The sequence below is a fragment of the Mandrillus leucophaeus genome, unplaced genomic scaffold, assembly GCF_000951045.1.
Source record: "Mandrillus leucophaeus isolate KB7577 unplaced genomic scaffold, Mleu.le_1.0 Scaffold728, whole genome shotgun sequence".
Taxonomy (NCBI): domain Eukaryota; kingdom Metazoa; phylum Chordata; class Mammalia; order Primates; family Cercopithecidae; genus Mandrillus; species Mandrillus leucophaeus.
This window is the reverse complement of record NW_012107897.1, coordinates 1,159,523-1,173,150: the sequence shown is the minus strand read 5'-3', so window position 1 is coordinate 1,173,150 and position 13,628 is coordinate 1,159,523. Positions and strand designations below refer to the sequence as shown.

The 13,628-nt window shown below is 45.9% G+C and overlaps 1 protein-coding gene across 1 annotated transcript in view; it reads left to right on the top strand.

The window, feature by feature from the left end:
• FAM89A (family with sequence similarity 89, member A) overlaps positions 1-13,628 on the top strand; it is a 22,040-nt gene that overhangs the window by 3,360 nt on the left and 5,052 nt on the right. The window contains exons 3-4 of the mRNA XM_011965481.1: positions 171-317; positions 11,269-11,548. Coding sequence (XP_011820871.1) covers positions 171-317; positions 11,269-11,548 — 427 coding nt within the window. The remainder of the gene's footprint in view (positions 1-170; positions 318-11,268; positions 11,549-13,628) is intronic.

Sequence of the window (13,628 nt, the reverse complement as noted above, 5' to 3'; positions counted from 1 at the left end):
CGCTGGCTCGGAAACCTGGGCGCCCGGAAGCACAGTGCGGGGTTCGCGCCTGGCCTGGGGGCGGGGGCGGCCTTGTCACCCCTCCCCGAGTGAAACAGACCTTTCCGGTGGGGGAAAGGCTTTCACAGCGGCCCAACGGGTTAACGCGATTGCGTTTTCCTACCACGAAGAGGACAGCTTTTGTCCGTCGCCAGTGTAGACAGCAGATTGGAACAGCCCGGCCCCCTCCCCGGCGCCCCAGGCCGCGCGTCCATGATCCGATTACCGCGGGATGGCCCCGGCGCACAGATGGCTGTGAAAGCGGACGCGCACACCGGGCGAGGGAGGCGGCCCGGTCCCTCAGCCCCTAGAAGCTGATTGCCCAAACCCACTTGAGAAAGGTGGGAGGTGGCTGTCCTCCCGGTCTGGGTGCTGTCCATGTGAGTTCTGCGCCTTGTGTCTGAGCTCCAAACCGTGGGCTCAGTGTTTCTCTGTGCTTGGGAAGTACATTAGCTGTTTGTGGACCAGAACACACATGATTTAGGGTGACGCTAAAAGTAGGACAAGGGCAGGGGTTTAGGCAACAGCGAGTCTTTCCCCAGCTTTCTCGGCCAGGCATAGGCCAGACAAGAAGAAAACAAAAACTCTTCCTCTTTTCTGCCATGTTACTGGCCCCCATCACCTCCTCCCAATCCCCTCCTTTTAAAAGCCTCCCTTTCCATTCACCTCGTCCAGGTTGTCTCTTTTCCCTATGGGTAAATTATTAAGGAAATCTAACATTAGGAAGGCTGCCTTTTCCCAAAACTAAATTTGCCCCCCAAAAAAAAAAATTGTTACAGGAATCTTTTAAATATGCATCTAGTGCATTTAAGATATTGTTTAGAAAAATTCAGAGTATGCATACTTTTTTTTCAGGAGCATTATCTGTTCTGAAAACTAAGACTTAATTGAATTCAGAAAGCAGCCTTAACACTTTTAATCAAAGAGATATTGTCTTCCTACTCTGTAGCTGGCATTGAAGTGATTTCCAATTCTCACTGAAAAGATTTTCTAAGCTTCTTACAGAACCACTTAAATTCCAAGCCAACCGTTTTTAATTTATTAAAAAACATTCATTGACATAAGCATCACACAGCTGGTGAACTGCATTTTAATTAGATAAATCTACACGTAGTGTGTTCACAGTCTGAACTTGGACATAACAGAACCACGGGGGTGAAGTAGGAAGATCATCTTTGATTATTTAAGTTCCATACTTGAGCAAGAGACAGAAAAACCTCAGGGCCACTCCTGTTGTGAGGCTGTGGTTTATAAACATGCTCTGGAGTCTTGCTATGGTGGCTTGGGAGTCAACGTGCTATTCCCAAAAGTATTTTTCCAGGTCCCTTCTGGTGTGACTGAAGCACAACCACATCCGTATAATTACGCCTTGGACCAGAGCTCTCTGTAAGCCTATTTGAAGCACAAGAAAAATAAACAGCCATCTTTGGTCTGCCTGGTATTTAGCTGAGATAAAGATAAGGTATGGCTGCAGGCCTTGACAAGTTCCTTTCAAGAAATGTCACAAGGCCTTTAAAGTTGCCCAGAGAATCTTTCAACTTTTTAGTTGATTTACTGACTTGGGACCACGGGGTCTGAGTGGACAACTCAAGCTGAGACTCCCTCTGGGGAGGCCTTGCAAAATAAGAACTGGGAGTTCATTTCTGAGATGTCTGCAGAATAGTTTGTGTTGATCGGTTTAAGTTGAAGGCCTGAGGTCAAATCTGTGGCAGGAGACATAACTAGATGTCATGGCAGAAAGTGATAAATGCCTTAATTTTTATTTATTTTTATTTTTTAAAGCAAGCATAGAAAGAGGGACAACTTCCAGCAGGGACGGGGAGCAGGGTGGTGTGGAAGACCTCAGAAGGTGAAAGAATTTCAACAAGGGAAAAAGGCACCAGGAAGGCAGCTGCGGAGCTGGAACTGGGAGTTCCCCAGTTTGAAATGGGAGTGCCCCAGTTTGAAATGTGAGCAAGAAGGGGCTGGGCAGGTTGACCAACTGGACTCTGGGAAGCTGAGTAGCAAGGATGGGCGTTCAGCAGGAGAATGGTACTATCCCTGTTGGACTTTGAAGAAATGAATTCTACAGCAGGGTGCAGGAGGGAGAGCTGGACTTTGGAGGCTCAACGGGAAGATGAGAGGTGTTCATGGGAGAGGTGATGGAGTCCCCAACAGGGCAGGGCCTTGCTAATATGAAACAAGACTCATGTGGGAGACACTTTTCTGAAGCAGAAGCTGGAGGAATTACTGAGTCAGGGAAGATGATGAAAAGGGGATCAAAGATAGCTTAAGCTTTTTTATGCAAAATGCAGCCAAGCAAAAAATTAAAAATTACAGTGCTAGCACCTAGAAATAATCACTTTTAATATTTTGGGATATCTTCTGTTAGGTGCAATGTAAGTGCTTTCCATATAGTATCTTATTTAATTGTATAAATTCTCCATGAGATAGATACTCAAAGTCTGTTTTATATTAAAGAATGGGATGCTGAGAGTTGAACTCCCTTAAGGTCACAGACCGTACCAGGTCTGTTTGGTTCCAAAGCCCTATTTAACCATTGCAGTCTGCTGTCTGTGCACACGCACGCACTCACACACGCACACACACACATACATACAACACATTGATCATGTATATTTTGGTTTGCTTTTTGGGCCGCACATTGCAAATATTTTCCCAATCAAGATATAATGACTTCAGTGAGTGTGTCGTATACCACTGTATGACAGTAAGCAGGGTTTTGAAGCTTAATAATCACTGGTGAAGTGGGGTTCATTGTAGCATTTGGGGAGTCAGGAGGAGTGGTTGCTTTAGGGAGGAAAGTAATTTGTCATCACATCAGCTGAAAAGCATGTTAAACATTTCAGAATGTGGAGCTGGAAGCTGGAAGAGAGGTTTTGGACTGGAGATAACTGGTGGAAGAGATGGTTGGAGCTGAGGGAGTAATACAGTCTCAATGGGAGGAGAGGCCATTAGGATGCCGAGGGTTGAACCTGGGAGAGCTGGAGTCCAGGAGTGAGAAGCGTCTGTCCCATGACTGCTGGTGCCCTCCTCTGCTTGGAGAGTTGTGGTTTCAGCTCCAAGTTTCAACACCTCCTGTTCTAGTAACCCTTGTGAAATTCTGCACTACTCGTAAGTCCTCGTCCCCCCCCCCAGAAGGGCCCATTTGGAAAGCTTCAAGGGTCACACAGATAGTTACTGCTCTATACACCAAAAAAGTCCCTTTGAAAAAGTTGATGATGATTATTTTTACATCAGAGAATATTTTTAGATCATGTTTAAGAGATGATTACTGGGTGTATGTTAGATAGAAAGTGCTGTGGACGCTTTAAGGGTGAATAGGAAATATCTAGATGTTAAGGGGCTTATCACACCTGGTAGATGTGGGCGTCTTTACAGAAAAAGAATTGCTTTAGTTTGGACTAGTTTTCATTTTTCATGACCAAAGACTGTATATTAGTAATAGAAACTTAGTCTGAACTAGCTTTTGCAAAAGGAGAATCTTGTAGGCTGGATGTATACAGAGACAGACTAGAACCAGGGCTTATGGGGAACCCAGGAAGTCCACTGAGGTCTTCTCTTCCCCTCCTCCTCTGTTTTGTTTCTTTCCTCCATTTTGGAACCTGGCCGCTAACAGTGGCCCCCCTCAATTTTGGCCATGCTGCTTAGTTGCAGTTTGCAAATACTGTGGAAGGATGCCAGTTGGCCTAGCTTGGGTGGCCTGGCCAGCCTGGGCCAGCCAACAGTGACAAGGACAGGATTGTATTTTAATAAGATGGTGTGAGCATGTGGATGGAATCAGACACTGGGGATTCTCTAAAGAAAGGACAGTTTGCAAAAATGGAGCAAGGGGTAATGTAGTAGATATCTACTGCAGACCCCCTTCTATTTAAAAATACTTTGCCCTCAAGGGTCCCACAATTTGAAAGATTTTTTTTATCTGCTAAACTGATGGCTAGCTTGGCTAACTAGATCTTGGTTGGCCTTTAAAATATTTGCATGTGGTTGAATGATGTCCTTGACTGGGTGTCAGCTGGGACCCCTGGCACACACCAGTCCTTATATAGATTTCTACATAGACTGCCCTTCCCAGCACCTGTGCGAGGTTAGATCATCAGCCTTACAGGTAACCAGAAGTCACACTAGAGTGTAGAGACACAAAGACCCTCAGCCCTAGGGGCAGGAGAGCTTTGAGGAACTGGGGATTCGTGGGTTCAGCTGCTCCCATGGTCAGCAGCAAGGTCTAGTAGCTTTGATTTGGAATCTCTTTGCTTCATTTTTTTTCTTTAAACTATCAGTTATTTTGGTCTCCCACCTGTGCAGAGTGGGAAGTCATCCACACAAAACTTTTGAATTCCCAAATTGCAATGCTGTGTAAAGAATTGAACCTAAGAAAAAAAGAAGTTGAATTTGTGAAACCAGTAACAATTAGCTTTCCTACATTTTAGTTGAAACAACTAAATGCCTAATGAGTTTGTCCAGTGAACTGGATTCCAGCTCATTAGCTGGAATAGCTGACACCCCAGTGGCGTACAGTCCTTATCCTTAATGTGAAACCAGTGTCTTATAAAGGAAGTTTCAGTCTTTAAGAGGCTGTGATTGAGTCAGGCTACGAAGTGCCATTTGGAATAAGAGGATTCGCTCCCAGTGCAGCATTCTTGATTGGCGTTGGTCAGAGGAGACTGGGGATGTCCAGCGGCCTTTAATACTGTCTGTTTTCACTGGTCTTTCCACTAGCATAGTCTAGCACAACGATCCCCGAAGGATGGACTGCCAGCTCCAGAATCTCCTAGGCTGCTGGCCCAAATGCAGATTTCAGGGGCACATTCTAGTGGAATCAGAAGCTGAGAGAAGGAATCTGCCTTTTTTTTTTTTGAGACAGAGTTTCGTTTTGTTGCCCAGGCTGGAGGGCTGGAGTACAATGACGCGATCTCGGCTCACTGCAACCTCTGCCTCCCGAGTTCAAGTGATTCTCCTACCTTAGCCTCCTGAGTAGCTGGGATTACAGACACACGGCACCACACCCAGCTCTTTTTGAATTTTTAGTGGAGATGGGGTTTCTCCATGTTGGTGAGGCTGGTCTCGAACTCCTGACCTCAGGTGGTCTGCCCGCCTCAGCCTCCCAAAGTGCTGGGATTACAGGCGTGAGCCACTGTGCTTGGCAGGAATCCACATTTTTAGCAAGCCCTTTGAGACTAGAGAAGCACATGAATCAGGGATCAAAAGCTCGAATTTGGTGTTAATAAACTGTGTGATATAATTCTGATAAGCCACTTCACTTTTTTGGGCTAAAATCTCTTATTGGGAAAATGAGAATTAAATGCCATAAAGGGTCCTTTTGGCCATGGCAGTATTCTTTCTTTCTTGTTTTGAGATAGAGCCTCACTCTGTCGCCCAGGCTGGAGTGTAGTGGTGTGATCTCGGCTCACTGCAAGCTCCACCTCCTGGGTTCATGCCATTCTCCTGCCTCAGCCTCCCAAGTAGCTGGGACCACAGGCGCCCGCCACCACACCCGGCTAATTTTTTGTATTTTTATTAGAGACGGTGTTTCACCGTGTTAGCCGGGATGGTCTTGATCTCCTGACCTCGTGATCCGCCCGCCTCGACCTCCCATGGGATTACAGGCGTGAGCCACCGTGCCCGGCCGGCAATGTTCTTTACCCTCATGCCCCTGCGGTTCTTTCTGGTGCCTACAGAAGAAGTTTGCTCTGTCATAACTTTTGGGCACAGGTGCGGGGCCTGTCACCAAGCAATATGCTTGGTGTCCCCAAGGACACTTCACAGCTATACCTAGTTGCTGTGAATTCCTTGAATGCAGAGAATGGGAAGCAGGAAAGGAAGAAGGGTACAAGTTTGCTATTCTTGGGCTCAGTTCATCAAAAATTAGGCTGTCTGCAGCAGTTATTAAGATTTTCAAGCCATTGCTACCCTGTACTTTTCCTGACCCCATCCCAGTATCCACCCTATAAAAGCAAAACCTAAAAAAAGAATATCTAATGGTCTGTGTGTATGAAAGCTTGCCCATGTCTTTGGTGTGAGGTGGGGGACAGTAAGGGCAGTGTGTGGGTCGCTGCCTGGCTTCGTTCACTTGGTGCTATCTCCAAGTGAGGTTAGAGTTCTCGTCCCAAGATTTGAAGATATGAAGGATTGAAAGTTTTTTTTTTTAATACCACTTTAAACTTTGCTTTATTACAGTACCTACCTGTAAAGTACTATAAATTGATATTTTTCGTAACTCACGAGTACCTTACAACTCTTCTCCTTCTTTCCCTTTTGTTTAAAGGTATACATCTGTTCAGTGTAAATGTAAATGTGCCCCAATAATTGGCAGCGTGGGCACCTCTTCATCTGCAGATAGCCTCAAGTGAGCTGTAGGCCCGGCATTTCTGTGCCTGGCAGACACTGGTGCCTCCCCTGCTCTGGGTCCTGGTCTCACCGACACGGCTGTAGTCCCCTGAGACCAGGTGGGCAAGGATGTTTAGGGAGGGTTCAAGAAGGGGACCATGCCCCCGTTGCAGTTCACTCCCACCAAGCTGCACATGGAAGTTTCACAGTTTTGCCCTGGGATTGGCTGCAGGAACTCCATGGAGGCTTTACCCCCCACTTTGAAAAACCAAGCTTTTCGTAATCCCGTGGAGGAAACCAGACAGACCACAGACTCCATGCTCAGGAAGCGAGCCCCGAGGCTGGCTGCTCAGATACTTGCCCCCCTTGCCAGTGTTGTTCCCCATATGGAGCCCTGGCCTCCTGGCCGCCTTGGCCTTTACCCACACGCTCCTGATGTTTGGAAGTGATGATTAGACAGGATTCGTAAAGGCTGCCCGTGGCTTCCTGTGGCTCGTTCCCCACAGACACTTAACACAGATGGTCACCGTCTCCCAGGAACTCTGGAGACAGAAAAACCTTTAGCCTGCTTTAGAAGTCTACAGAAATTCATTAAGACGTGTGGCCTTTCCCGTTTTGGTGGGCATTCTCTGTTCACTTCCTTGATTGGCCCTGACAGCCATCAGCTGGCCTAGTTTTGCAGGTGTGCGCTTTCTGAGTCTCAAGGATTCGGGAGGGAGGCACCATCTTTGACCGGAGGAGGGATCTGGGGAGAAAGGAGGGCCTCTGTCCTCTGCCCAGGGCTCTCTAGTCAGGGAGTAATTGTTGGGGAACCCCAGGCCTGTCCCAGCCAGGAGAGCCTAGGCTGAGGAAGAAGGTGACTGAGATGCACGTGAAAGCGAGTGTATTCTTAGGTCGGTGACTTGGTTCACCTAAATGGATTAATAAAGTTTCTCAGCTTTCATTTCCAATAAGGTAAATATTGACAGGTATAACTCACATAAACAAAAGCTCTTTGGGACTCTCAGTTGCAATTAAAATTGGATATAAAATATCCAAGTTAAACGCTGTTAAAAGAGAAGTGGCAAGGTGTTTAACATCCCTTATAACCACAGATGTGTGCATTAAGACAATAAGGTATCATGTTTTACCTCTAAGACCGACAAAGATAGAAAAGCATGATCCTGTCACAGTGAGGGTTTGGAGAAGTAAACCTTCTCATGCATTGCTGGGGGATGGGGTGGGCGTAAAGTGCTGCAGGGTTTTTTTGAGTGCAGTTTGGTAATACCTCTGAAATTGAATATGTATGCCTGTCTTTTGTAATTGCATTTTTTAAAAACTCCAAAATGGCCTTGTATTAAATAGCAAAGCAGAATTGCAATATAGTTTTAAGATATGTGTAACTTAGGTCACAAAAGCGATGTAAAATGTTTGCAGTATGACTGTTAAATCTTCATACAGCTAAAGCCAATTATTGACTTTTTTTATACCAATACAAACATAAAATCATTTTGTGATGAATAGTAGTCCAAATTGAATCACTTTGTTGGTAAATATCTTTCTTCCCATTACATTTTCCCATTGCTTTGGATCTGAGGCCCGGGATTGGGGAGGATTGGAAATGCGCCTCGGGCATTCTTCTCCTCTTGTCCTCCTTGTCCCCCACAATTTCATATTCACAAGTATATCTTAAAGAAGCATCCACACAAGTGGATAACAGCACTTGTACATGGATGCGTATTGCAGGATTTTTTTTTTATAATAGTGATAGAATACTGTACAGTTGTTGAAAAGAATATGGTAACTATATATGTATATAGAAAGATGTTCACAGTGTAAAGTTACAAAACAGTATTTACCTGACTTTGTGTATGTGGTAACAGTAGAGAAGAAACCATATGGGTGTGCATAGTGCCTTGAGGAATATATGCTAAACTACTACAAGTGGATATCTGAAGAACCACAGTTTCAAAGTGTGGTCTGGGGACCCCAGGGGCCCCCGAGATTCTTTCAGAGGGTCCATAATTATATGATGGTGATATTGACAAATGTGACTTTTTGGTTATTGTGTAAGAAAATGTACCAACATTTGGAAGATCCTGCATAATTTATTGAATCCATTTTCCACCTTTTTCATATGACTAACGCTTGATATTAAAAGATCCATTCAAAGTGCAAGACTGATGGGTTTTAATGTAATAGAGTGTGAACATTTCATTGGTATAGTTCCAAATTCCACACTAAACAACAATCAACTAAAGGGCAGTAGCAAAGAGGAATATCCACGATTGTCTGAAAAGGCTATTGAAATACTCCTTCCTTTCCCAGTTATACAGCTGTGTGAGGCCAGATTTTCTTCGTTTACTTCAACCAAAACAGCACGTCACAAAGGACCAAATGCAGAACCAGATAAGCCAGACATGTAAAAAGATTTATGAAAATATTATTTGTGTTAACATGTAATGGGCTTATTATTATTATTATTATTATTATTATTATTATTATTATTGAGACAGAACCTCACTCTGTTGCCCAGGCTGGAGTGCAATGGCAAGATCTTGGCTCACTGTAGCCTCTGCCTCCTAGGCTCAGGTGATCCTCCCACCTCAGCCTCCCGAGTAGCTGGGACCACAGGCAAATGCCTCCATACCCAGCTGATTTTTGTATTTTTTTGTGGAGATAGAGTTTTACCATGTTGTCCAGGCTGGTCTTGAACTCCTGGGGTCAAGTGCTCCACCTGTCTTGGCCTCCCAAAGTGCTGGAATTACAGGTGTAAGCCACCACGCCTGACTGGTTTATTATTTTTAGTGGATTAATACATATTTTAAATTTTCTCAGTTTTAATTTCTAGTAATGTAAATATTCATAGGTATAACCCACATAAACCAAAGCTCTTTGGGACCTTCAGTAATTTTTAAGAGTGTTTGGAGACCAAAACATTTGAGGTCTGCTGTTTTATAACAGGGAATTAAGGAGAACTGGTTCATATGATTATGAACCATTTGAATTTTTAATACAATTAGAATACAATTAGAGTGTTTATTTTTACAATCAGAAAAAAAAAAAAAAAAGAATGTACAAAGACATTTCTTAAAGAAAATGATCAATTGCTTTTCTTCATCTGTTCCCAGGACAGAACAAGCGGAAATGGGCTTAGTTTGTACAAATGTTAGTTTAGGTTAGAGATAAACAAGAATGTCCTTCTGAGAATTGTTAAATTGCAGAACTGGCTCCGTGTCAATGTGGATGCCCTCACTTGTAAGTTAGCAGAAAATCCAGCCCAAACCGCTTTACCTGGTAGAGGAGTTTCCTGAAAAGTGTAGAGGTGGGATGTGCTTTGGGTTTAATGGGGCTTAATCTGGAGGCACAGTCATGCAATCTGGTTTATCTTCTGTCTCTGAATCCTGATGGCTCTTTAGAGTCTAGTCCTCAGCTTGGCAGGTCTGAAATATTAACAGGGGATGAAGCTGACCAAATGACACGAGTGTGTTTCTGCCCATTGGGAGGAGAAGGCTACATAGGAGACCACGTCGTCAGAAGCTGTTTAGTGAGCACAGAGCTGGAACTCACCAGGAAGCTGAGAGTCCTTCAGGGTGTTTCTGTCAAGCTTGGGTAGCTGAGCTCATAGGCCGTCTCCAACTGCATCAACACTGATGAAGTCTCTCTTTGGCTTTTTCTAAGCAGTATGAAGGGCAGCATCCTTCAGTCAACACATCCTTTATCAGAAATCAGGTTATAATCGATTAGATCTCTGCTTTCTTCAATTACAGCCCAGGCCTGTGGATATAAACTAGACATTGTGATTAGATTTGGGGCATTTACCAAGTCTTTAAAATAAATTTGTGAGCCATCTGTATATGCTTACTCATTCATTGTGTTTCTAAAAGATAACTGTGAAAGTTTTCTCATTGTTAATACATTTTCATAATAGAAAACTTAGAAAATTCAGAAAAGCCAGAAATAAAAATTGCCTGTGATCCAAGCAGCCTGCTATACCACTGCTGAGTCTGGGGCCTCTCTCTTCATCTTCCCTGCATAGGCAGTGCAGGGTGATGGTCAAAGCACCCGTTTCAGAGTCCTGCAGACCTGGTGTCACTCTGCCACTGACTAGACGGTCTTAGGCAAAGGCCTTTGTCATCTCTTTTCTTTTCCTTTCTTTTCTTTTCTTTTCTTTTGAGATAGGGTCTTGCTCTGTTGCCCAGATTGGAATGCAGTGGTGCGATCACAGCTCACTGCAGCCTCAACTTCCTGGACTCAAGTGATCCTCCCACCTCAGCCTCCCAAGTAGCTGGGACCACAGGCACGTACCACCACGCCCAGCCAAATTTTAAAATATTTTTGTAGAAATGAGGGTCTTGTCATCTTGCCCAGGCTGGCCTGGAACTCCTGGGCTGAAGCAGATCCTCCTGCCTCAGGCTCCCAGAGTGATGGAGTTACAGGCGTGAGCCTATAATCTGCACCTGCCGGTTTTTTGGTTTCTAAAAAAACTTAACATTTTTCATGATGTTTTGGTTTAAATCGACACAAATTTCCTTTGAAAGGTTCCTCTCATCTTTTAAGCCTTGTTTCCTAGTGGTCATGTTTCTATTGTCCTTTCTTTAAGTTAGGAAGAACTCTCCCATGCAGCCTCCAGAGACATTCAGAGGCTTTCAGTGACCTAACACCCAGCTGGGAGCCACCGCCCTGTCTGAAGTGTATTTGTATGTGGAGCCTACTGTTTTGAAAATTCCAAGTGAAAGGAAGCAGTTTCAAGGGTGGTTTGGGCTTGTTTGGTCCCATTGTTGGGAATGCTGTGGCTTGCGGGGCCACCTGCGTGTGTTGCGGGAGGGGTGGAGGGGAGCTCTGGGCATGGGAGAAGAGGAGTGAATGATCAGGAAGGAAGCAGGAAGCCTGCACAGAGAGCGGAAGGACCTGCACTCGCAGTTTACAGCCATGGAAGCTGCTGATTGTTCTTGAATTTAAAGTAGAGAATAAAGGACCACAAATTGCAGGGTTTGAGCATTCCGTGTTTTTCTTAAATGAGCCTGTCTGCATTTTCAAAACGTGTGCTTTCAAAAGAGAGCTGTATTTTCTGAATCCAGCTGTGAATGTGGAGACTAGCCGTCCTCCCACGACATGCGGGAACGCACCATTAGATGCAGGCTGCTTCTGTTCCGAGGGTGGCTTGCGAGGTGGCTCCCCAGCCACTCCTTTTTCTGGAAGGGTGAGAGGTTCTTGTTCATGGTGACTTAACCATGTCTTACAATCAAGTCCTTTTGGATGGTCACTCTCTCCCCTTCCTGCAACCAAGACCCACATGCCTTCGGCGTAGAGAGATTGACCGCCAGGTCTGCTCTCTGAAGAGCGCTCCTGGAGGAAACTTGTTTGGGTGTCTTTGGCCCTCGATGTGGTGGGAGGCACGCGAGGACTCAGTAGTCTGGTGCTTCCCACGGGGACACCTGGTGGTGTGCAGGGCCCTCGGTGGCTGCCCGTTCAGCCTGCACCTCTGTGACTGCCTGAGAGATGCAGCCGGAGGTCTGTGGGTGCCAGCACCACCCCACTGCCAGGCCACTTCTGCAGCTACGTGTTCTCTGGGAGGGTGTCGGAGATCTCTGCAGCCAGGCGTTGTCACTGATTCACCAAATATCTGCCTGTCTGCTCTGTAAGTTTCTGGGCTGGGTACTGAGAGATCCAAAAGGGAAATGGTGTTTGCCTTCATGGAGCTTGTCCCGTGTCAGGAGAGAGAAGACCCGTGTGCACACTGATCACAGAAAGAGGAGTAAATGCCCTAAGACAGATGGAGAGGGCGAGGGGAAGGGGTGAACGAACTGGCTGAACCAATCACAGTCTGAAGAGTGGAGGGAACCAGGTACAGGGCGGGTGGTTGAGGAGCATTGACAGATGCAGTGGGGATGGGGGTGTAGTGGGGGACAGTCTGGGCTGTGCAGGTTGGGAGTCAAGGGCATAAGCCTGAAGAACAGTCAGACCAGATGGTGGAGTGCTGGCTACGGATCTTCCGCCTCCCTCTAGAAAACGTAAGTGTTGCTGTGTAAACCGCCACAGCTGAGGAAGAGGGGCCCGGGCTAGGAAGTCTTGGTTTACTGTGCAGCGACTTACCTCATGTCCTCCGAGCTGATTTAGAGGATTTCTGGTAAATCAGGAAGTTTAGTCTGGTGCCTGAAGGCAGTGGCATTGAGAGGCTGGGACGTGTGTAGGCGTGTGTGTGTGCGTGCATATGTATGTGTGTGCGTCTAATCCTTGTTAAATCCGTCTGAACTTTTGCCATGTGTTGGGTTGGGTAATAGGTGTGTGTGGGGCTGCGCTGTATTCCTAGGCGGGTCAGAATTCCTTTCTAGGCCAGTGTTCCACCTGATGACAAGGCAGCTTTGTGAGTCATCTGGGTGCTACAGTGCAGAAGTGTCCAGGGAGAGATCCTCTTTGCTTTCGACTCCTTGCCGGGTGCGTCACCTCGGTGGGCCTGGGACTAGCTTGGAAATGGCACTGTCAGAAGAAAAGCCTGGAGCCAGGTGTCTGGCTGGAATGGAGTCATGGGGGAGTCAGAGCCTTTGAAACCTAGAAGGGTTCAAGCTCCTGTGTTTACCTGGGCCGACCTCAAACCATCCTAGGAAGGAGAAAATCAGACCTGCTTTGATACCAGGGTGCCTACTGCTACTTAGGTGTTTTTCAGTGATTCATTCCTGGGGTGAGAAACTGAGTCTTGGATTTACCCACTCTGCTGGTGTCAGAGGGGCTCAGCAGGGAAGTAGGTCTAGGATTCCAGATGAACTTCTTCCATGATTTTTGAGCACGTACTGATGTGACCCCCAAGAGGACGTGGCTTTCTTGATTAAAGTTAATATTTCTTTTATTAAATCCTAGAAAAGATAGGGACGTCAGAGCTGGCCGAGTCAGACTCCTGGGGCATGTTGATGGTATCCAGATGCAATTCTGCAGAGGAATCCTGGAAAACAGGAGCAAGTCTAGAGGAAAGGCCGCGGGTGGTTAGTGGGCAGGAGGTCATAATGAAAATAGTGGAAGAGCCTGAGATATTTAGCTTGGAGAGAAGAAGACAGGGTTGGGTTTTGTTTTAGGGCATAGGGGTGGTGGAAAGTAAATGACCTTCAGATTAAAGGGTAGTTAGGAAAGAGTGAAACTAGATCTGTTTGGATGCCCAGCCATCACACCCAGCATCAGGCGCTCTGTGGGGCCTCCAGGCTGGGAGGCTTTGACTTTGTATAAAATAATCGTATTGGTTTGGAGAGGAGCGCACTGGTTTGGAAGGTCCTCCTTTTGGGGTTTGAGGT